Source organism: Leguminivora glycinivorella, chromosome Z (assembly GCF_023078275.1).
Source record: "Leguminivora glycinivorella isolate SPB_JAAS2020 chromosome Z, LegGlyc_1.1, whole genome shotgun sequence".
Taxonomy (NCBI): domain Eukaryota; kingdom Metazoa; phylum Arthropoda; class Insecta; order Lepidoptera; family Tortricidae; genus Leguminivora; species Leguminivora glycinivorella.
The window spans coordinates 5,115,428-5,141,268 of record NC_062998.1 but is presented as its reverse complement, the minus strand read 5'-3'; the positions used below and the strand labels follow the sequence as shown (position 1 = coordinate 5,141,268).

Here is a 25,841-nt window from a genome sequence, read left to right as displayed (position 1 = left end):
GGCACGCGTTTTCAGTGGATACATATAGAGCTCAAGATAATAGTGTAAACATGGAAAAAAAATCGATCAGTTGGAATTTGTCCGCCAGTCGTAATTCCGCCACTGTACCTTATACTGAGTAAGTTACGCACACATAAAAGTATATTTCGGTATTGTGTAAGGTCTAGTGTAAGGTCGTTGACTTACGACAGTTACCACTTACCCGATGTCGAAGGCTTATTGATTGTATAAGTTGTGTCTAAGACAAAATCGAGCCTACTATAACTGGCAATGTTTAGTTTATCAAAATATACCTACCGCTTCATATATTGTGTGGTTGACGTTTCGTTGACCACAAAATGCGGCGCAGTAATTTATTTCTTAGAATCTATTACACTAGTTATCAGTTATTTAATAATAACGGCTATACAATCAATAACTCTTCACTGCGTTTTTTTTTTAATTACGAAGACCTGATTCTCACTCATGATATTCTTTTTGGGTGCTTTCAGCTCAGAATCATTGGCATATTTAATTGTTTAATACCTATCATAAAAAAAGTGTCAAAAGTGTAAAGCCTGTCCAGAAATATATGACTACGCGCCATGTTGCGGAATTTCATTAGAACTACTTTCTTCATACTATACTGAACTGTCACCGCATACATCAGAATAACAGCGCCCTCTTCACAATAGTCATATGTTTCTGGTCAGGCTTTAAGCAAAAAGATCACACTAAACTTCTCTAAACAATATCGACCTGTCAGTTACACAAAATGTAACAGGGCCGAATAACTGACACTTTACCCTTAACCCCACAAATGCCTTGTTCCAGATCTGTCACAGACAATTTTAATTGTAATTAACAAATAGAAGCTTATTAATTCAGTAGTATATTTTTGTCTACGGCGTTCCAGAGGTCAAAAGTGTTAAAAAGTGACATTTTAACATCTTGTTTTAATAGTAGCATAGGCAATACTGCTTTTTTTTTTTATTCTGAGTAGAATGAACTTCGATAGACCATATTAGTAAGAATCAGGTTTTCATTATTTAAGAACTATTTAATTTAATGTCGATGTTTATTTGACTAACACAACACATTCATGGACAGGAAATTGTTTTTATTACGTAAGTTTGTTGATCCGCTTTCGCACATTTACTAACCCAAGCCATAACAATACGAGACCATTTTACATTGTAGGTAATAATTCGGTATATTATCAATGATGGAGTTTAATAAGAAAGGACACCGAGCATTAATTTATTTGGGTACCCAAATTTATTGGTCCTATTATCCACTTAGATAACAATTTGTTGACAAACAGTTGAATTTCTCTTGCTATTTTACTAACATTGTTATTATAAACCTGATTATTAACGATAACCCTTGGAAACCAATTTTTAACAATTTTTTTTTTGTAGTTCTATGAAAGTTGAATTATACTGCTAAATATATATATAAACGCATGGCAATATCCGTGTTTTGAAGTAGATTTACCTCTAAAGTTCTGCAGACCAGAACCGAGGAATACATACATAACACTCTACAATTTATCAAAGTAAAATAGCTATACATTTTAGTAACGGAAAACAACACTGTTTGTTTAGGTTCAAAAATGTGTGACTAATTTGTCCTTACATCATTATCGTCGATGACACAATCTTAACAGTTGTATTAAACAATATTTACACATGTTGTTTTACAGGACTTCTTACTTGTTCTGCCGCGTCCCGATGTTTTTAAAAGGACAAAAATGAAATTTAATTTGGGATGTTGTAAGAAATGGTTTCTAATTTATAAACTGTAGAAATGACTATGAGAATTAGCGGCACTTCAACAGTTTAATATAAATAATAACTTAAAATAATAATTCCAGAAATTCCATTTAATAACAGTGCCTTTTAAGATTGTGTCGACGATTCAGTCATAACATGAAGGCTTGTCGAAGGTTATTGCTGCGGTCCGTTCATGTCATTGTACGTTTCTCAATAACTACGATGATAATGACAATGAGTATGACAATGTTGGTCAACGTGTTTAATTTTAGTGTACCGTAAGGTAGATATTAGCGAAAGTAAGAGTAAGAATCGTGGTAAGTCAAAAGATCCGCAAAAACTGCATCAAAAGGTAAGGCTCTTACTTTAAAAACCTGCTGGATATGATAAAAATGTTTTAAATGTTTGTTGTAAAATATCTTTATTCTTTTTAAAACTTCTATCTCTAACCTATTTTATTTATTTTATCAATTACCAACATTGTCGTATTGCCTATACTCCCCGCGTTGTCCGCTACAGTATTTTTTTTTATTTTGTACAACCACACTCACCTGCATTTATATGTGCTCGTATGTTTGGTCGAATTGTGTACGGAACTACGTGTCGTGTTTTGAGAGCTATTATTATGTATTACATAACGTTCCACGCTATAGTGTAATGAGAATAGTTGAATACGCTCTGTTATTCAGCCTTGGACTCATGTTCCGACGTATAGCTATAGTTTGACTAACTAAAATTCATTGTTTGGCAGACTTGATGTAAGTGGCGTGCAGCGAATAACATGCCAAGGCCGTTTGTAGTATACAAATAATAATATAAAATATTTACAGAAAACATCGTATGAACGGCCTTGGTTAGCCGCTTGCGTTCAGTCCGCGGCCTTAAAACATGGACGAATAAACAAATTCCTATTAACTTGATCAGCTAAAATTTAATTATTTTGATGGCCAAATTTGGAACAAAATAAATGTAACCAAAATCTCAGTTCAAAATAAATGTAACCGATCATCCCAAAACAATAAATGTGACAGATGTTACGCTTCTTTCCTTTAATATTGGGAAAATGTGATTTTTACTTTATACTTTTTATTCGTCCATGGTAATTGATAACATTGAGCGACAACACTTCAAATGTACAATAACCGTAAAGTTGCCGTGAAATATTATCTAGTAATGTAAGTCGGAATTTAGTTAGTCAAGTTTATGGCTGTATGACAGATCGTTGATGACGTTTTTAAGCTGCTTCTGTGGAAGTACCGAACGCTGCTTTGCCCTTGGCTATTACATTGTTCGTTATAAAAATAAGGACTACTTAACTAAAGGCGTTCGTTGTTTTTCAAGGAAGACAGCTTACTTATCTAATTATACTATGCCCTAAACTTCCCCATAATAATTTTTGATATATATTTATAATAACGTATACGAATCCGACATTAGCTTTCTGGGTTTGCCATTGCTTATCTAAAAAAAAGAAGAGGAGCTTGTGATTGGTTTACCGAATAACGCTTTGGGTGTTCCATATATGGAACGTTTACTAAAATCATAGTAAATAATTAAAAATCGATGCGTTTAAATGTCGGGTTGGATTAAGAGGAAAGGGGACAATGTCACCTGACCGTTTTCCCATACAAGTTGTCCCAATTTTTCTCTAATAATAATATTATGGAAAATATTTTACGCAACAATATTTTCAGTAATCACGACTGTGTCTCTTGGTGAGCTTTATAATTCTGTCATTTTGACTTTTTTGTTGTAACAAAAGGAAAAGAAAGATACATAGACCATAGCTATATGTCTCTTTCTTTCAATCAATCGTGTAAAAATATTTTCCATAATGTAAATAAAGAGGGAGAAAGTGGGACTAGGAGTGAAGTCACATCTATCAGCATCGAACTGCATCTTGTGTATGAAGAATTGCTTGTTAGCATGAACATGCGTACGCATTCAGCTTTCCGATGCGTAAGCGTTTTTATACTAACGAGCGATTCTCATACATAAAATGCGGATCGATGCTGATACATGTGACTTCAACTTCATTCTAAGTTTGTAATGAGGAGCGGTCGTCCACTGTCGTCTTAAACAATATGTATGTTGTATTGTTTGCAACCCCCCTTTTTTCACGTATATGCATGAGTGTGGTTTTCGTTACTCATATTTTACATACTTTCTACCATCAACCATTCTGTTTTGAACCGTAAGTGTAGTTGTGTTATCGTTTAAGAGAGGGCAAGTATAAACAAAATGTAATTGTGTATAGAACTCAACATTATGGTTTATTTTGTATATTACACTTTTTTTCTAAATAACTCGTATCTAAGATATGGTACGAGAAGAATGTGGTATGCGATATATGCAGAGTTGCCTTTCAACTTTGAAGGTAGAAAAAAAACCTGTTCCATATTTGGAACAGACAAATGGAAACCTAAAAATCATGTTATGCTCTCTAAAATGTTTTTTTTTATTGTATTGTAGTGTATAATAATAAGAGAGGACCTTTGTTCGACATGCGAACACTCCATCGCGTCAATCCATAACCATTTGTGGATACCTAGCCCCTTACAGGTGTAGGTGCATCTTTAACCATGACATTTCTACGGAAACGGGTGCGAACGCGTCGGTTTCAGTACAAAAACTACTGAGATTGATTTCAGCAGCATGACAAACGAACGAGTTCGAAAAATGCAATACTAAAAAATTAAGCAACCACTGCAATAGAGACTGGCGATCTCAATGAAGTTAAATTTCGTTTTAATAATCGGGAACCCTATGTTGCTTCGCCGTCTGGCGTAGGCTAAACGGATATTTATAACATTCCAGCTGAATTTACTAAACTACAATTATAAACTACTCTTCACCGATATTATTTTAAACGATAAGTTGTTATTGGTGAATATTGGTTAAATTTACTTCCATGATTTATGTCCATTTTCCACTTCTCAAAAGAACCAGCTGCTGAGAAAAAAAATTGTTTAATTATGCCAAAGCCATTTATGTGTTGATAATCTCTTATATTTGCCTGTGTGGTGACGGGTTAAGAATTTCACCACCCCCTTTCTTCCCGTGGGTGTCGTAGAAGGCGACTATGGGATATGGGTTAAATTGTGGTGTAGGCGAGAGGCTGGCAACCTGTCACCGCAATGCCACAGTTTCGTTTTCTTTTAACCCCTTATTTGCCAAGAGTGGCCCTGAAGCTTTAGTAGTTTCATGTGCTCTGCCTATTCTTTATGGGACACAGGCGTGATTGTATGTATGTATGTATGTATTTAAATAAGTATGTACTTTGGTGTCTATTAGGGAAACGTATGCCTTATTTTTAAGTAATTTATGGATCACTTTCACATTACACATTTCACACCTTTTGTGTAGTGCTTTGCGATATATTTATTGTTCTATGTATTTACTACATTATTTTTAGAAATTAATCACAACTGGTGGAGGTAAGCTTATAAGCGAAGACGTGAATATAGGTACGATAACACATCAGCTTTAAAATCTGTCCAAGCTCTATATGCCATTTGCAAAGACAAAGACAAAATGTGGGTTATTAATAGCACTACTACACTTTGTTCAGTTCTAGTCGGCGCAAAGTTAGCTTAGACGGTAGCAAGGTTACGGTTTAAAACAGCGTACACCCTTCGACGCAAGTAGTACTCTTAGCATGTGTAGCATGTTCTTAAATACTGTAGCGACCTTCGTTCACCATAGTATAAGAAACCATAATCTCTGCATCTCAAGACTACTCATTCTGTTTCGTTCATTTGGGTTGGTAAACACTTTTAAAGGGGATACATTCATTTCCTTTCCATGGATGGAGCACTTATTAAAAAGAAACACTATTTTAAGAGCATCGTAAAACAGTATAAATTCCAAATTTGAAATTTGAAACGCCAATTCGCGCCACAGGTTCGCTGTGGCGCTACATTCGCGCGTCGATGTCTCTGAGCGGCTATATGCCGCCTCTCTGCGACCCGGTAGACGGCCACCTCCTATTGGACGGCGGTTACGTCAACAACCTCCCAGGTAAACCAATCACATGGCACCGGCGTCTGTGTGAGTGTCACGGTCGATGATGGACCAATAGCAACGCGACGTCAGCGATACAGATGTGTTCGAATGGGCTACATGCATGAAAAATATTTTGTATAATTACGAACATTAAATAAAATCTGAAAACTATTTTCACAGACTCTTAAATTCAGTCAAGTTTTAAATTGAAATAATAAAAAAATATACTTACGAACTTTTTATACATTTTTGTAATATGTAGTTTTTTACTCGCGATTCGCGGACTTCGCGGTACACACGTCAAATTTATTTTCTCAAATAAATATAGGACTTTTATAGGAAAATTGGAATAACGGGAAGTAGAATCGATTAATATATTTAAAAAACATGCATGTAGCTAATTACGATTAGGCTGAGTGTAAATATGAGGGGTGTTGAGTTTTTTTTTTAATTTAAACTTTCTGATGGGATGCGTTTTATGATGGCTCTTTAACAATTTCAACATGCGCATCCTTACTTGGGTATACTTTTGTAAATAACTTGATTATTCTTCATTTCTTCATAACTTCTCTATAGAAAGCTTTTAGATAGGATTAAAAAAAGAAATAAGTTTTCTATTTTTCGGCGTAGGCTAAAATTCCTGGGTGCCTAGCTGTCATTTGCGGTATGACAATGAAACGCTATGTCTCTCTATCGCACTAAGAGTGATAGAAAGGCAAAATGCTTTACGTTGTCATAGAGCACATGATTGTGTTGATTAGGCACCTTAGTATGTACTATCTTTAATAATATGTTACTTTTCGGTCGCAAGAATATGTGATACACTCTTATTTACAAATAAGAACGTCTTAGATATTCCGGCCTTCAATGTAACAAATTATTGCAGGTGACAGTGCGTAGACTATTCTTCTAAAAATACCTATCGCTTCACCGCACAGTCACTTTAACACCCTCATGTCTTTTACACTCAGTCCCCTAGGTGTCGCCAGTTGTAATAAGGAAGATGTTGTGAATATACCGTGTCCAACTTCGAACAAAAAAACGTGATGGGTAAACACAATTGACGACGCGACCGATTTAAACAGATTTTCTGAGTTATACTTAGTGTTTGCTACAAACATATGCCTAATACCACAACAAACAGAACACAAACACCGCAAACACGGCATCAGAAGGCTTGGCGAACGTGCCAGTTTCACGAACACTTCTATTTAAAAAAAACTGTCACCGATACCATAAATTAAAAATAACAAGATCATACCATCCCATACATTAAAATGCGACCGCCTAAGACCGCGCTTACACTCCACCACACATAGATGGCGCCACAAAAAAAATGTCTTATAGCTTTCGATTATACTTGTAGATGGCGTTAAGTGTCACTTTTGACATAGATTTACGGCTCGGAATTGACACTTAATGCCAATCGATCATCATTGGCAAACGCTAAACACTCGTGTATAAGAGTCGCGACGGGAGAACTGTTGCGTTCGAATTTTGAATTCGTCACAAATTGTTCGAAATTGGACCGCCTAGTCTAAACACCTTCCTCACACTGGCGACGCTCCCAACGGTAAGTAATGGCAACCCCAGACAGACGGACCAACAGACACGATAGTCAGAGTCACCATATACAGATACGCTGTGGAGGTACTGCCGGGCGTCGATGAGTATAGCGGGCATTTTCCCGCCGATCTGCGACCCGAAGGACGGGCATTTGCTGCTGGATGGTTGTTACGTCAATAATGTGCCTGGTACGTTTATCTATAGTGTCGTTATAAAATTATTCTTTCTTTAACTTAAGGAATATTTCAAGTCAAAGTGCCTCTATGCTTCCTAATATTTGTTACACTTAACCCCTGGACCGCCGTTTCAAAATGGTTTTACTAAATGTATAACCTTAAATTTGTTAATTACAGTTTAAATTGTCTGGGACAGATGTGGAACACGGCGTTTGAGGGGTTAAGGACTGTTTCACAAAGTCTGAGTAAACTATTGGATAGCTAATTAACTCATCACTTTATCTACCAGTTTAACCGCTTTTAAAATGAAAAGATTAATACATATATACACCGTGTTTTTATTGTTTTCCGTTAAATTCGACACGCAGTTAGGTTCATCACCAGGAACCAACCTGTATATCGCTTTTCGTTAATTTCGAAAAAAAATTTTTTTTCCTTGTTTACATAATAAATGAATTAATTAGTTTGAGAGGATCTTAATCATAACATTAAAGTCAGTGTCATGTGTCTGACGGCAAATGTCAAAACAAATAACATAAGTAAGTGGTAAGGGGTGCCACACACGTGTTCAGTAATTACATTATTTTAATAATTCGATGACCGAAAGAGTTAGGACGCTAGTTTCTTAGAGAAATTAATTGTATTTGACCTAAAGGACCTTCCCTTAAAGTTAACGGAATTCAATAAAAACAGGGTGTATGTATGATTATATAAAGAATTTGAAACAGTGGTGTCAGATGAGTGGCAAGTAGCTTATTCAGAACTTTACTTGGATATTTCAAAACAAACTCAGAATAGAGTACAGCTCGTAGGTACCCAATTTTAATTCGCTTCACAAATCTTTTCAATTTTTAACAAATGTAACCTAATAAGCATTTAACTTCTTAAAAGAGGCTGTTATGGTTTTTTATCTGGACTTTTCAGCTAAGTAAGTAGATAATAATATCAGTTTATGATGATAAAGTAAAATATAAGTTTCCATGAAAACACATGTAAGCTTTCCCATGATGAATTGTTTAGTGTTAATATTAAGTTATTGAGGCAGATAATTGTGACCTGGGGGGTTACCATGACGTACTAAAGACGTTCAGTTTAGGTTGAGAGAAAGGGACACAGCTATAGCAGTTACATAGCTCCGTCCCTCTCTCTCAACCTAAACTGAATGGCTTTAGCACGTCATGGTAACCCCCCTGCTTTCTTAAAAGAAACGAATCCTTAATAAATTATTACATGAAAATTTTAAAGCCTCAAAAAGTCAATCTAAGATTTTGTTTTTTATATGTACACACGTAAACATTACAATTTTGATTTCCACAGCCGATGTTATGCGCTCATTGGGCGCCAAACATATTTTGGCCATTGACGTGGGGTCCCAAGACGATACGGACCTCACGAACTATGGCGATGACCTGTCTGGGTGGTGGTTGCTATGGAAAAGGTCAGTATTTGTTACATTTTACAGTTACTTAGACGAAGATAATTCTCCTCAAGGTCTTTTCCTGACAATGCTGACACTTTGAATAATTTCACTGTGGGATTTTGAACACAAAAAAGCTATATTACTATTTTTAACCCCCGAGGCAAAAACGACGGGGTGTTATAAGTTTGACGTGTCTGTCTGTCTGTGTGTCTGTCTGTGGCATCGTAGCTCCCGAACGGATGAACCGATTTGAATTTAGTTTTTTTTTGTCTAAAAGCTGAGTTAGTCGGGAGTGTTCTTAGCCATGTTTCATGAAACTCGGTCTACTAGCTATGTCGCGGTCGGGGGTTTTTCAAAATTTTAATTTTGTCGTTATAATGAAGGACGTACGGACTCTTGTCGCTTATGCTAAATTTGCACATTTCCAACGCCATGCTTGGCTTGTAATAGTACATTACATCAGAGGCCGGGAAAATGAGGATTTCCGGCCAAGTGGGTATATACCGGATAGGGATACGAGGCCGGGAATCCGTTTTTACGCCGAGGCATGTATAGTGCTTTTCTCAAACATACAATGAAATAAAAAAAAATGCTCTAAAAAATAATATGAAATCCCTTTACAGTCCTCTCGAGTTGTTGCGCCCAAAAAGCGATACTTCCCAGCCCATTTTAAGGAACGTAAAGACAATATTTCATTGCATGTTTGAGAAAACAGTATTTTCTTATACATACTCCCAGCCATCTAGGTAGTAAGTACTGAGCAGTATTTCTTTTCAGATGGAACCCGTTCACAACTCCGGTAAAGGTGCCAAATTTGCCAGATATCCAGAGTCGACTCGCCTACGTTTCCTGCAACCGCCAACTTGAGGTAAATCTCAACAGGGCAGACTAATCTGGATAGTATTAATACTAATCAACAGGACAGAAAAACCTCCTTTGATTGCTCGAAACAGACATTTTAGACACTTAAAGTCCGGACAAGTTTTAGGGCCGGTTGCATCAACCACATTTGACAGACACATCATCGTCACGCAGCAGACGTCTATGAAATTTCCTATACAATGAAATTTGACGAATGCTTTAACGGAGACAGACGGTTTGGTGCTACCAAAGACATATATAACTCCGCATAGACAGATAAAGTCTAAGAAAAAACGTACCTCAGTACCATACAGAAAAAAGTACGGTGGCCTAGATGGCATTACACCTTTGGGGTACGCTCAGCTAGATGGCACTAATATTAATATTTGGCATTTTAAAACATATCAAGCTATGAAATTGTCGAAACTGAGGTTCTAAAGTTTTAAGCCTGTGTCAAGAGATGGCAGTCTATACACTGTGATTACACATTTTACTTCGACAGTAACTCTCTATAATATTCGATCCTCTTTGGTGCAACCGAATCTGTGATTGATATCTACTTTTACATTTTACGACACAATCATGTTATCCCTCAGGAAGTGAAGAAATCCGACTACTGCGAATACATCCGACCGCCTATCGACGCGTATAAGACTCTTCAATTCGGCTCGTTCGACGAAATCCGCGAAGTGGGATACCGTCACGGCGCGGCGTACTTCGAAGGGCAGCGGCGCGGCGGCGGCGGCGGCGTGTCAGGAGCCGCGGCAGACCCGAGGCGGACTGACGACCTCCCGCAACTGACCGAGTGAGTATAAACAGTCAGCAACGCGTACCGCTCTCAGGAGGTTAAGTCCCGGAGGTTGTCTAGTTAAGTCCCGTTTGCAATTTTAAATATGTTTAAAGATCGTGTAAGTTTAAGAGCGTGCGCAGACAGAGAGCGGTTTGCGTTCTGTCAGAGTTCCGCGTTCTGGTGACCGTTGACCACTCAAGAGTTCCAACGCACACAGGCGGCGTTCAAATTCTCGCGTTCTAGTTTCGTTTGTGTCTTTGTACATGCAACATGTCACTGAAAAGTTCGTTTTCCTATGAAAAATTATTGCTCAAAAATTCCACCTATTAAATTCTCCTTACAGATGAACAGCGAATAGTTTCATTAATTGAGAAAAAATGAAGGCTGGCTGTAATTTTAGGGCATTGTTATTATTTTTTAAGGATAAAATAAACATAACAGCATTTCGTCGTGTACTATCCGTAGATTCGACCTCAGAAATCCTTCCTTTTCCTAACCAATTCATTATTTTTTCTGTGTTTGCAACCTCAGACATCCCCGCGTTCCGGCGTTCTCTGTCTCGGCGGGAAAACAACGCTAGAACGCGGCGTTCCGCTTTGACCGCCGCGGGCAGACTGCCCGCTGTGTGCGTTGTTGCTATAGACTCGGTACATTCTAAAGAACGCAGAACTCTGAACGCGGAATGCAGAACTCCAGACCGCTCTCTGTCTGCGCACGCTCTAAATCAGTGTGTCTGACTTATCGGCAAATACTGAAGTAATTTACACATTATTCTCGTTATTTTATGACAACAATTTTCCAGCTACACGTTCACGGACCTAGCACAGATGGTGTGCTCTGTGCGCACGGGGCGCGGCGCGGACAACGACTCCTCTTCCTCGTCCGACTACGAGGAGGACCCGAGACACTTCGAGGGCTACGCCTCGGAGCCCAGCGCGGGCATCATGGATGTAACCTCACAATCCATACCTTTTCCTTTAGGTCCCCTTCAAAATGAAACAACTCGAGGGGTCACTATCAAGTTTACCTTATCGCTAAACGACTATTTCGGCTAGATGTCAGAAAATTTAAATATACAGTCAGTATAAAGTCAATTCAGCTGGGATGACATGAAAGTAGAATACTCAATCAGCAAAAAGTAAATTTAACTGGATGGCTAAGACTTAGAATGAATGAGTAGCCAAACGTCTGGAAATATACAATATACATATTTTTTTTTTTTTTTTTTATACCACGTCGGTGGCAAACAGGTATACGGCCCGCCTGATGGAAAGCGGTCACCGTAACCTATGGACGCCCGCAACTCAAGGGGTGTCACGTGCGCGTTGCCGACCCATTAGAAACATAGTCCGTATGATTAGCATATCTAAAAAGCCAAAAGTGTAGTTAGTTAATTGACATCAACACAGAACTATTCAGTAGCAAAACGTCCTGAAATATAATGTGTCATCGCCATGGTTTATAAATATGTAACAGAACAGTTCTTATTAACAGTGCGAGAAGGTTTGAATTCTCAAGACACTTAAGCATTTTAAAACTAGACGTTTTGCTAACGGGTCGTTTGGCGTTTATTCTATTTAGCAATAAAAACATTAAACAATCCAGATTTTTTGCTCCTTGACTGTTTAGCGTTCATGTCTGTTTTGTAATACAGACATTCGAAGATGAAGATGTTTTGCAGTTAGATCATTTTAAATTGTTACGTTTTAAGATCCAGACGTTTTGCTAAAGACACATTTAGCATTCATGTCTACGTAGCCACAAAGACATAACACAATCCAGACGTGTCAGCTATATAGTCTTTTAGCGATGAGGTAAATTTGATAGTGACCCAGCTCGAGTTTAAACTGCATTCAATTGGAGAGAGAACTGTCCACACTTCTTATCTACTATTCCCGTGGTATGAAAGTGTCTTAGACAGAGGAATGAGTAAGGGAAGAGTTGTAATGTAACTCCATACATCAGTAAATGCGAGTTATTTGTATAGTGTAAGTGACATCTGGCGACAATACTTTCAGAATTATGAGCATTTTAAAAAATTACAATTATTACTTATCATTTCTGAGAACAAAACGCTGTTTAATGGCGATGATACCGTTATCGGATATAATCTAATTATCCTCTTTGGTGTAGATATGTAAAAGTAAACTACTAACTCATTGCAAAAAAGTATTTTTTTAGAAATATTTTTTATTTGAATTGCGAGTTTTACGAATAACGTTTATTTTTTATGTGAAAATTGCAAAATACATCCAAAAAAACTAAAAAAAAATACACAAAAAAAAAATGTTTTTGGCGAAATTTGCTTGATGTCATATAATCTTTATTTTGTTCTCAGAAATGCGTAGTTAAACTCTTTCGGTTTCCTCGTGTTACACCGTGTATATACTCGTAAGATATGTATGAATTTCACCAATTAACTGTAGACCCGATGGGGTTTGTTAGTTAGTGTTTAGCTTAAAGACTCGATGAAACTTTTGGTTTTACACTGCAGCTAACAATATTATTCTAATATTGTTTGAGAAATTGGCCCCTAGGCACGAAATTTGTCGTAAAGGCGACAGCGGTGGGACCTTTCGTTTGCACCTACAACCGCTTAGAGCTTCGAACAGTCATACACTATTGCAAGTGACTGTACTATGGCACCCGGGCAAAAAGATTCAAAACCTTTTTCTTCCAAAATAGGTAAATTTCATGTTTTTCATACTCAGAATCACGAGCCCTTTCGATCCTACTAGGTAAAAAAAATCGTCCGAAATTTAATTTTTCCACTTCGTTACCATTTTTCAAACACTTTGCACAACGGTTACAAAGTGGAAAGTATGGAAAATAATAGAAAATTTTGGGACCCCTTTTTTTTGACCTAGATCGGAAGGGCTTGTGATTCTGAGTAGGAAAAACATAAAAGGGCGTGCCAGGGTAAGCTAAGTGATTCTGCCCTGACGATTGGGCTTTTAATTTTTATGGTTGGTGTGGCTCTACACCAGTAATTAATGTGCAAAATTTGAGCACCCTAAACTTTATAACTATAAAATACAAAATTTGAGCATCCAAAACTTTGTAACTATAAAGTGCCAAGAGCCACACCAACCGTAAAAATTAAAAGCCCAAATTCGTCGGCGACAGAATCACTTAGCTTATCCTGGCTAGGGTTGCAAAAAAACGGTTTTTTTTCTGGCTTGAAAAAAAACATGAAAAAAAACCGTGAAAAAAAACAGTTTTTTTTCTGGAGTATGTTTTTTTTTCTAAAGTACGAAATCTCAAAATTTGAAAGTAGTTAATACTTTTATACGGTTTTTTAGACTTAATGTTAACTATTAAACGAATTTAATCGAATAACTTTAATTTCTGGTCTTATAAAAGTAACATTTACGAAATCTGTAGTTGGTAGTTATCACTTTTTACTGTTGGCAACACCACCGCCTCCCCACGCTACACGCAGCATCGGGGATTCCCCAACAAACGTTTGTATACTGAATGTTAATTGAATTAAAATTTACGTTATTGTTATTGAAACACGTTACAACTCACGAAAAACCGTTATTGTCGTATTATTTGTTCATCTGAAAAAAAACCATTTTTAGAAAAAAAACCAAGGTGCTCGGTTTTTTTTCATGTTTTTTTTCACAATTCTGAAAAAAAACATTTGGTTTTTTTTCTATTTACAACCCTAATCCTGGCACGCCCTTTACCTACCTTAGAAAAAATATTTTTGGTGATGGTTCTCGCGAAAATGCCCACCCGCGTACTGCACATAGAAGATTCGAGTCTTTAAGTCTGAAGGTTTCACTCGGGGGCACCAAGTAACATGGTATTTCTAATACAGATGTCTTCAAGTGTCGAGGAGAGAGCGGCTTGGATCAGTGACACTGAATTGGTACTTGGCACCGTAGTTTTTTTTTTTTAATTCTTTTTTATTTGTGCGCTGGGAAATGCTTGGTGCTGGGAAAAGGTTGTGGTTTCGTTTCTGGGTTGTTGGTATCAAAGACTTGTTGGTATAAGTATGTTTCTGCTTGTTTTCGCTGCTGCTGTGTGTCAGACTACTGTCGTGATTTAACTTACTCTCGTTTGCAATATTTAAAATCGCTTCGGCCCCTCGTATAGGGGCATTTTCAGAATTTGGGACCCCCCAATTAGCGTAAGTCGTTAACAAAATTAATTAATAAATATAGGACATTCTTACACAGATTGACTGAGGCGCACGGTAAGCTCAAGAAGGCTTGTGTTGTGGGTACTCAGACAACGATATATATAATAAATAAATACTTATATACATAGAAAACATCCATGACTCAGGAACAAATAAATGTTCTTACCCGGGATTCGAACCCGGGACCTCGGCGCAGCAGGCAGGGTCACTACCGACTGCGCCAGACCGGTCGTCAAGTCAATTAACTCACTGTCAATTTTGTGGCGATAATAAAATTAAGCATGAAAGAACCCCGCACGGAATGTTCGGAAAAATCCGTTCGGTCGATTTTGCTGAAATTTTGTGAAAAGATAGCCTCTAATACTCTAATTAACTGTGCGAACATGCAACCTTAATTAATGACTAGTTTTCAAAATATAACGATTTTAGGTTTAACGAAAAATGAAGTAGGTATATATGACGCTAATATGCACTTACTACCTTTTTCCCGAAGTCAATTTTATTACGATATTAAAATGTTCTTGATATATATAAATCGTTTCACAAGGCTTTTAAAATATTGTTGACAAAGTTACTTACACTACAAGACTACGTTGAATACTTACTATACTTAGTACGCGTAGTCGTTTTCCGTAATAAGAACAAACACTTTGGATCATTATTTAAAGTCTATGTTTTAAAGTTCCGAGTACCTAATTAGTAATTACAATAAATATATACAATCGTAGGTAATTAATGTAGATACGAGTGCCAATATGTTAATGTACAGAAACGACGGTTTTCACGCGGTTATCATTATCTTCTCTTATCTATGAAGTAGCGAGACCAATGCGAACTTGCGAAGACGTGCGGCAATAACAACTCATGCAAAGTGTCATAAATAATTAATCAGTGTCATGCTGACACTATGTTTTTCTCCGATAATAGCAAAATATTCTGTGACCGTCTCCCGACCCCGATCAGGTATCTCCTGGATCTGCGACTCATTTGTTGATCTTTTAGTTTTTTTTTTTAAGTGGAGCAAGAACGATCGGTACATGCGGTCACGTAACAGCAATCTTGTGGTTTTTTTTTTTAGGTTTTGCCCGATATGAAGAGAACATAAAGTACCCATCATTAAGAACACTTTATGCCATTCTTAATGCACAAATGTAGCGTTGTAAATACAATTAGATATAAGCTAATTATTAGTTGTACAGTTTAACATCGTAGTATAAGATAGCTTGAACCTTCAAATATTTTACCCGATATTGCCACGAATATATTTAGATATATATAAATATATTTACACGTTAGATAATTAGGATTATAATACGTCATATTATTACTACTATGAAATCATTTTATCTTAAATCAACCTTGGGAAAAAGGTAGTAAGTGCATATTAGCATCATATATACTTACTTCATTTTTCGTTAAACCTAAAATCGTTATATTTTGAAAACTAGTCATTAATTAAGGTTGCGTCTTCGCACAGTTAATTAGAGTATTAGAGGCTATCTTTTCACAAAATTTCAGCAAAATCGACCGAACGGATTTTTCCGAACATTTCGTGCGGGGTTCTTTCTATAAAAATATTGCTATTTTTAGACAGATTTTATGCTTAATTGTCGTCACAAAACTGACAGCGAGTTAATTTTTGTTAACAACTTACGCTAATTGGGGGGACCCAAATTCTGAAAATGCCCCTATACGAGGGGCCGAAGCGATTTTAAATATTGCAAACGAGAGTAAGTTAAATCACGACAGGCTTGTCGGAGCGATTTAAAGACTCAAATTTTGTTACACATAAGGCTTTCATCACACTTGCAAATAGTTGCAATGTGTAAATAATAAATAAATAGATATATCCTAAATCTATTCGCAGATTCTATAACTCCCTCACTTCCTGCGTGTTATAGAACATTTAGGCCCACTTGCACCAACCACTTAACTCAGGGTTAGTGGGCTGTCAACTGTCAAATTCCATATAAAATGGTGGGTTAACCCTCGGGTTAACCTTCCGTTTTCGTTGGTGCAAGTGGCCTTTAGTGTGTGAGTGTGATGAAAAATATGATGTATAGTCGGCTTAGGCAATAATAAATTCTTCCTCATTAAATCATGATTGTTACAGAAATACTTTAAATTTAAATTATTTTTATTTTTTTATTCAAATACCGTAGATTGACATACAGCAAAACTTTTTATAAATAGCTTTTTTGTCACTTAAACTAAGCAAATTATTGCTCAGTACGACAGAACGGCCTTCAAATCTTTTTCCACTATTTTGTTAGGTATTTGGGCCATTTTTTTTTTTCAAAGTTGTCCACCCCACTTTTTTTGTAACATTTTACGCGATTAATACCCAGAATCGCGAGGTCTTTCGATCCTGATAGGAGAAAAAAAAAATGTCCCAAGATTTCCATACATTTTTTCGAACCTTCCATCCCGTTACCGCCATACAAAATGTAGGAAAAAAGCCTTGAGACACTTTTTCTCCTATTAGAATTAGAATTGAAAGAGCTCGCGATTTTGAGTGGAAACCACATAAAAATTTCCAAATCCAAAAAAAGTGGGGTGGACAACTTTGAAAAAAATGGTCCATTTACTACTTTCTGGTACAATGCACCTTCTGTATTTTTATCTAATATCTTCTATCTTTTTAAACCTTTATATTCACCCTTAACGGGTGTTAATGGTGGGTGGGGATGGGTGTTTTTAACCCTTTACGTAGTAGTTTAGCCATAAATTAAGTATAACAAGATCATACCATCCCATACATTAAAATGCGACCGCCTAAGACCGCGCTTACACTCCACCACACATAGATGGCGCCACAAAGAAAATGTCTTGTAGCTTTCGATTATACTTGTAGATGGCGTGACGTGAGTTTACGGCTCGGAATTGACACTTAATGCCTATCTACAAATAATCGGTGGCAACAAGGCATTTTTTGTGGCGCCATCTATGTGTGGTGGAGTGTAAGTGCGTTCGTAGGCGGTCGTATTTTAATGTATGGGACGGTATGATCTTGTTATATTTAATTTATGGTTTAGCTCAGGGGAGCCCAGTACTAAATCTTTTCTTTCGCCATAACACTTCTTATAACTTTTTTCTTCTATGGCTTTTAAAGCCTGACCAGAAATATATGACTATTGTGAAGAGGGCGCTGTTATTCTGATGTATGCGGTGACAGTTCTGTGTAGTATGAAGAAAATAGTTCTAATGAAATTCCGCAACATGGCGCGTGGTCATATACACCCTGTTTTTATTGAATTCCGTTAACTTTAAGGGAAGGTTCTTTAGATCAAATACAATTAATTTCTCTAAGAAACTAGCGCCTTAACTCTTACGCTTATCGAGTTATTAAAAAAATAAAGATAATTACTGAACACGTGTGTGACAGCCTTTACCAATTCCTAATGTTATTTGTTATGACATGGTCCGTCAATCACTTGACACTAACTTGAATGTTATTCTTAAGGGTCTTTCACACTAATAAATTCATTTATTATGTATGAAAATGATGAAAAAAATTTTTTTGCGAATTTACCTAAAAGTGATATACAGGATGGTTCCTGATAATGAACCTAGCTACATGTCGAATTTAACGGAGAACAAAAAAACACGGTGTACAATATTTCTGGTTAGGCTTTAGTTGTCGTCGTAACTCGTAATTGTTAACATTAACAGTTTACTTGTATGTACATAGTGTTATACGTATACAAACTAAATTTTGCTGGTATATACAATAAACATAATACAGATATAGTGCGAAAAGATATGCCTTCGGATTGTTACGGAAACGTACGACCGTGTCATGCTATTTCAGTCAGTCCCAGTACAAGATGTACTGACATTGACTGAACTAGAATGACAAATACGAACGTTTCCGGAGAAATACGAAGGAAACCCTTTTCGCACTACAGCTGTACTGTTAGTAAAGCATAGTTAACATAGTATTGGCACGCGTTTAGCGACGAATAAAAAAAATATATTTAAAAATTAAAAAAAAACTGATAGTCACATCTTAATTTTAATACGTTGATAACTCTATATTAGAAATTTGGTTGATCTAACTTTTTGCGTTTGTAAGTTATTGATGATGGACGTTGACCGGCGAAAATGCACTGTGAACAAATACGTGAAAAATCCCCTTTACACTGGTCAAAAAGAGAAATAAAAAAACAAAGTGTGATGTAAAGCTGCATTTTTGGTATGTTATTTGGGGTCCTTGGGGGAATGTAGGACTATATTTTGCAAGCAAAAAAATGATGTGCTAACTTCGTAATTTAAAAAAAAAAGTAAAAAAATCTGACTTTTTTTGGTTTTTGCCGTTTTATTAAAAAAATATGCATTTTTGGTCAAAAGTTGCTTTGTAATGTTGAAAGCGCATTAAATTCCAAACAGTTTGACATCTTTTTTATCAATGTCCGTCAATAATTTTTTGAGATATGAAGCGTCAAAAAAAGAGCATTTTTCCCCTTTCTATGAAAATATTCGTTTTGCTAATATTTTGAGACAGATATCAGCAAAACAACTCAGTCTATTACATAAATTGTAAAATAAAGATGTAGAAAATTTCACTAGCTTTCATTTAAGACCAAAAGAGTGCCAGTTATTTAAAAAAATAGGATTATATCATAAGTCTAGTGTCTAACTGGATCAGAAATAATCGGTGGATGGTAATGGCCAAATGGGATAGTTTACATATATTTACAGGAGGCGTAGCCGAGAACGAATTATTATTATTTGGGAGCTGTTCAAGTATTACTCAGACACATATTTGCGTATATCAAATCAACATTTATTTAGTAAGTTAAGTTTACGGTCAGAAAGACCTCAGGATCGCCGCTTGGCGGAAAAAAATATTTACGAGTAGAAAACCCTCATTAAGTAATTGAATCAGATTGTTCCGAAATTGTTCTTGTACGGACTGGTTTTTAAAGCATATCACTGAGGGTCAATAACATCGATGTAATCTCACGAGCGTTGTCGTGGACGTGCCCGAATCATAGTATTCTCCGTTTAACGAAATATCAGTACATAGTATGTGTTGTATTGCACGCGCAGGTCTCTCACAGCCGCGCAGGTGTAGTCGGACCATAACTCGACAGTATACACGCTTGTACAAAAACTGAGGAACAGCTGTCTTTTAACGCTGTCACTACATTTGGCGAATCTTCTAGCCAACATGTTTGCCCTTACTGCGGTGGCTCGCCTCTGCCTTTCTATGTCCTCCTGGTCTTTTAAACTGGACAACAAGATGTGGCCAAGATATTTGACTTCGTGTACTCTCCGCAATTGAACTCCATCAAGCAAAAGAGGTGGTACATGTGTGGGCATATGTGCTGCCTCCATGAGCATAAATTCAGACTTGTCCGGATTGTATCTCATGTTATGCTGGCTGGCGTATCTCTCGCATTCTGCAAGTAACTTACGCATAGCTCCCACAGATGGTGCTAGTAGGACCATATCGTCTGCATATGCGATGTGATTTATCATTTGTCCATTGATGGAGCAGCCAACCTCGGTACTGGTCAAAGCCTGCGACAGCCCATCCATGTACACGCTGAAGAGAGCCGGAGACATACTGCCTCCTTGTCTCACGCCACAGTTTAGCCCGCTGGCTGTGGACAGAGTTGACTTCCATCTTACTACGTTCTTCTGCTGGGAATACCACTTCTCCAGTATCTTTATAATTGGCGTGGGCGCTTTCCGTTCCCGTAGTTTATTCCACAGCAATTGGTGGTCAAATACAACTCAAGTGGACTTTCTATCACTACAGGAGTTGTGCCATCAAGATGCAGAACCAGGACCCTCAAAAAGGAAAAGTAAAATGTAACTAATTCTGTTTTATTTTTCTAATTTACTAAACTTCAAAATTTTACTGTATTTTATTTCTTCATTAGTAATAGTCAAATCGATGCAAAGTTAGCTTAGACAATTTTTTCAAATAAACGGATATCAAAGAAAGTAAGATCGAATAGATAGCACTTTCAACCTAAAACTTTTAGCGTAAACTATTTTACCTTAACCAATCTACCAGACTCTTGGCTTCTCTATTTATAGATTTTTTTTTGTTTACCAAAGTAACTATTCGTCTTACTGACCTTTATTTGCACTAAAACTAAAGCAAAATAAATTTTATACAATGTTATATTGCAATATATATCATATCATGAAGTATTTTGCAGATATTTGTTTAAAAATATTGGCAAAACGCTACATTTTATAAATGCGTCAAAAATTAACCTTTTTTGACGCTTCATATCTCGAAAACTATTTGACGGACATTGATAAAAAAGATGTCAAACTGTTTGAAATTTAATGCGCTTTCAACATTACACAGCAACTTTTGACCAAAAACGCATAGTTTTTTAATAAAAAAATAAAGATCAAAAAATGTCCGATTTTTTTCCTTTTTTTTTTAAATTACGAAGTTAGCACACTTTTTTTTTGCTTGCAAAATGTAGTCTTACATTCCCCCAAGGACTCTAAATAACATACCAAAAATCCAGCTTTACATCACACTTTGTTTTTTTAGCCGATTTTCATGTAAGATTTGACCGGTGTACTTGGTCTGGGTCAATGATTGCTAAATTGTTGAATTTCCAGAAAACTACTAGGCAATAATTATTGCCCGAATCATTATTTCATTAAAGGACAATTAAATAATAGTGGCAAAATAATTCAAAATATCCACACCTTGCGGTCCACACGGAATCAACAGACAAAAAAGATGGATGAAAATCTTGTTCAGAGGATGATGAATACTATTTTCAGAAAAGTCCGTAATTTTGTGTATAAACATACTGAATGATTGAAATATATGTGACACGCTATAAATTAATAAACGATCTTTTATATTCTGCAATAAAAAAATATTGTTTACTTTTTTCTTTTCATTTAAAAATTAAATTCCTCCCATCGCGTACCAATTCTAAATTAACTATGCTTTATATGTCCATCCCCAACCTTAAACTATCTTCATAGAAATTTCATCTCAATAGATTCCGTTAAATCTAGAAGAAGCAAGAGACAGTTTTTTTTAACACTACGTCGGTGGCAAACAAGCATACGGTCCGCCTGATGGAAAGCAGTCACCATATCCTATGGACGCCTGCAACTCAAGGGGTGTCACATGCGCGTTGCCAACCCATTAGAAACTTGAACACTCCCCTTTGCTGTGTTAAGTACACATCAAAAAGGAGTGTACGAGTTCTAAGGAGAGTTCGGGTTGCCGACGACTCAAAGGACAATAGACGGAAAAAAATAGTTCCGTAGGTCCTTCCGCCGCCGGCACACTGCACCCTAGTTGAGCTGTAGATATAGTAACTTTCGCATTTTTATAAATAAAAAATAAAAGAAGGGAGTTTGATCTGAGTACTTGTAAGTGTCATCCAGGACGGAACGTACACCCAGGAAATAATGTAAAAAATGTTTTTCTTTTTAATGGGATAGAAGGCATACGAGCAGACAGGTCGCCTGATGGTAAGCGATCACACCCGACACCCGAAACACCAGAGGTGTTGGAGGTGCGTTGCCGGCCTTTATGATGAGTGTACGCTCTTTCCTTGAAGATTTGAAGGTCGTATCGGTCGTATGTCCAAACATTTCGTTATAAATCGTAGCAATATTTTCCAAAATGGTGGATACATACGTTCTGATGTTGACCCTACAGCGGGCTTGACTTATTTATAAAACATAACTGGGAAAATATGTCTGTCTTGTTTTCAAGGTTGAGGTGTATGTTCAATATCGAAAAGTTGTAATCATATACGTACAAAATTAAATAACTTTCAACTAATTTCAGGAGGGTCTGCGAACCCGGCGGGTCGGTGGGTCCCTCTCGCTGTCTGAAGACGAAATTGATTCCGAGTCGGAGGTGTATGATCCGCTTAATAAACGTGGAGGGGGCAGGTGAGACTGAGGATTTTATGATTAATAGATTAGATTTTATCAGGGCCTAGCCGAGGCCCCGCATTGCTGGGGTTCGATCAGTATTAAGAGTTCCCACTTCGCAGGATTTACACTAACGTAATCCAGGTTAGACCCGACTCGTCGGTATCTGGAATCGGATGTGTATGATCCGCTTAATAAACTGGAGGGAGCAGGTAAGAACTTTACCATTGATTCAGAAGCCCCGCAGCGCGGGTATTCGACAAGTAGGTATTAAGAATTCCCTCTTCGCTGGGTTTTCACCGACCTAATCTAAGTTTGATCGAACTCGTCGGTACCTCCCTGAAGATAAAATTGACTCGAGGAGTGTATGATCTGCTTAGTAAAAGTGACAGTAGGTGAGGACTTTACTTATAACTTACCAGAAGCCCCGCTTAGCGGGGGAACCACGAGTATGTATGGCGCTAGTATGCATAATCTCGTTGCAATACTAATTGTTTAATATCTGTAAAGTATTTATGTATGTACTTATAAAGTAATATCTCCACAGGTGAGACCCGACCCTGCACGATTTGTGCAAAGCGTTGTACGAGCATGCTCGCGGTGTCTTCCAAAACTGAACGGACCGCGGACCAGTGTAATAACCATTTGCTATACCAAATATGGACTTTAACCAGTGTAGCTTTAGTTGTAAGCTAGGCCTCCACTCGCATCGCACATCGGTCTTTGGAAAGAAACAACGTCACATAAGCAAGAAAGAGACAATGCTCTACGAAAACCGATGGGCAATTATTATCGCCGGGTACTGTACAGTGTGCATCAATGGATGGATACACTTGTGTGACTTTCTATACAAAGAATACTAAAGGCGATGCGTACGATGCGGGTCTGTGGACGCTTGCCTATAGGGAACAGTCTGTTGAGATGAGACTTTGTGTGTAAAGCGCCCTATCGTCACTACTTTGAAAAAATCTCGTATCTCACACTGCTCCTCAAAGTTAAAACGCAGTAAGTCTATATGCATACTATTGGGTTGGTAAGAAAGTAATGAGCGAATCATAACCAATATTGTAATTTTTATTTAATTTATTATTTTAATCATTTATCAAAAATATAACGGCCTTCGTTATATACTACTTGTCTCCATCGTTCTGGTAAAGAATGAATAGCATCGGCGAAGAAGTTCTTAGGTTTAGATTAAAAAAACTCAGCTATGTACTGTCGTAGATGGGCTTGATCATCGAACTTTTTTTCATTCAAGGCATTGCTTAGCGATCTGAACAATGCGTAATCCGTAGGTGCCAAGTCTGGAGAGTACGGTGGATGAGGTATCACTTTCCAACCTAGCTCCAATAGCTTTAGCCGAGTCACTTTTGCAATGTGTGGGCGAGCATTGTCGTGTAAGAAAAAACTTTAGCATGCTGTGGACGATTCTGACAGATTTTTTGGTTTAAATTTTCAAGCTGATTACAGTATACTGATGCGGTAACAGTCATTCCACTTGGTAGGAGTTCCCAGTGAATAATACCATAAATATCCCACCAAACGGACAGCATAACTTTTTTCGGGTGAGGCTCTGTTTTTGGTGCCTCTATTCCTTTTTCGTTTGGAGCTAGCCACTGACGTTTGCGTGTGTGATTTATATATAAGACCCATTTTTCATCTCCAGTGATAAGATGGTCCAACCAGTTGAATGTGCGGCGAAAAGACAGAAGTTGTATGCAGATATCGGCACGGCGGTTTAGTTGATCTCTATCAAGTTCGTGCGGTATCCAAACACTGTATTTGTAGTTTTTTCCCAACTCGTGTAAATGTGTTTCTATGGTGACATGAGAGCAGCCTAACTCGGTAGCAAGAGTACGACTCGTTAGCCTCGGATCTCCTTCAATTAAGGTTTTTAATTTGGCTACATCAATCTTCACCGGTCGACCAGACTTAGGTTGATCTGATAATGAAAAGTCGCCACTACGAAACCGCTGGAACCATCGTTTCGCTGTTATATAACATATAGCTGGTAAAACAAATGAGTCACTAGAAAAAGGCGCGAATTTCAACATTTGTCTAAAAAGATAGAAAATGCGCCTACATTTTTTAGCCGCTTTTTGGTAGTGACTGAAATTGCTTGACAGACATAAATTAGGACGTTTTTATATAAAATTCTCCACATGTTGATTAGAAAGAAACGACACTACAATTTTTTGCCAGACAGAGTCCGGTTGTATGGATACTGTTAAGTTTGTGCGACTGAGACCTTATTTGAAAGCCTGACTCCATGAATAAGGACCGGTCGATTCACAACAGTTGGCACGAATGAAAGTGTGCATGTGTGTGACAAATTAACTAATAAAATGGTAACTCTTGACAGTTGCGACTGTGTATCGATACCCGCCAACAGTCATGAATCGACCTGCCCATTTCTCAAAACTGAAAGTTACAAGTTACAAGCGGAAGTCTCTTTCCGACTTGTCATATTAGACATTGACTACCACTTGGAAATTGTAACTTGTAGCTTCGAGAAATGGGCCCCTGCAGGGTTAGCACATGATTGCCGCGAGATAGACTACCCGCCCTTATGTCATTAATACAGTTAGAAGAAGACGTGTCATCTATCTCGCGGCGACATACGCTCGCGGCAATCATGTGCTAGGCCTACTGTTTAATTGGCTATCAAAGTGCTGTATTTTCCTAATAAATATTACGTATTGTGTATCTATGTGTTTTTGTATCACACTTATTACGTAGAAGTAAAGTATTAGAGACAATAAATGCAGACTGTCTTATTGTAAATAGATAGTCCGACAGATATATCGGAGCGCCCAAGGTGAGCAAAAATACCTGAACACGCTGTAACTTTATAGAGGCTTCTGTGTTGACCTAAGGTCCTGGCTTCGAGTCCGGGTAAGGTAAAGGTGTTTATTTTGTGAACGCAGATATTTGTTTCTGAATCATTGTTTTCCATGTATCTGAGTATGTATATTATAATATAACCTACAACGCAAAAGTTTTTGAAGTTTTCGTTGGGTTTAGGTAATGTCCAATAATTATTTTATATAATTATTAGTTTATATATTTGAAGACCTGCTCAGGTTATTGTATATTTCTTATTAGAATTCCGTAACATATAGACTGTTCATCACATCAAACCCCATTTAATAGTATAAAATACTACATAAGTTACATAAAAACAATAATAGTTGCCTTTACACAAAATTCACATTTTTAAAATTGAAATAACGCA

At 37.1% G+C, this 25,841-nt stretch overlaps 1 protein-coding gene across 5 annotated transcripts in view; it reads left to right on the top strand.

The window, feature by feature from the left end:
• Positions 1-23,631, top strand: part of LOC125241646 (neuropathy target esterase sws) — an 80,445-nt gene extending 56,814 nt beyond the window's left edge. For 2 of the 5 annotated variants that reach the window (XM_048150214.1, XM_048150212.1), the window contains exons 23-30: positions 5,658-5,774; positions 8,819-8,939; positions 9,699-9,789; positions 10,379-10,587; positions 11,375-11,522; positions 14,399-14,449; positions 22,518-22,624; positions 23,154-23,631. In XM_048150214.1, coding sequence (XP_048006171.1) covers positions 5,658-5,774; positions 8,819-8,939; positions 9,699-9,789; positions 10,379-10,587; positions 11,375-11,522; positions 14,399-14,449; positions 22,518-22,624; positions 23,154-23,157 — 848 coding nt within the window. In that variant the 3' untranslated portion in view covers positions 23,158-23,631. Of the gene's footprint in view, positions 1-5,657; positions 5,775-7,396; positions 7,514-8,818; positions 8,940-9,698; positions 9,790-10,378; positions 10,588-11,374; positions 11,523-14,398; positions 14,450-22,517; positions 22,629-23,153 lie in introns of those variants that run through there. The other 3 variants (XM_048150213.1, XM_048150216.1, XM_048150217.1) reach the window with 3 other exon arrangements.
• Positions 23,632-25,841: the final 2,210 nt, after the last annotated feature.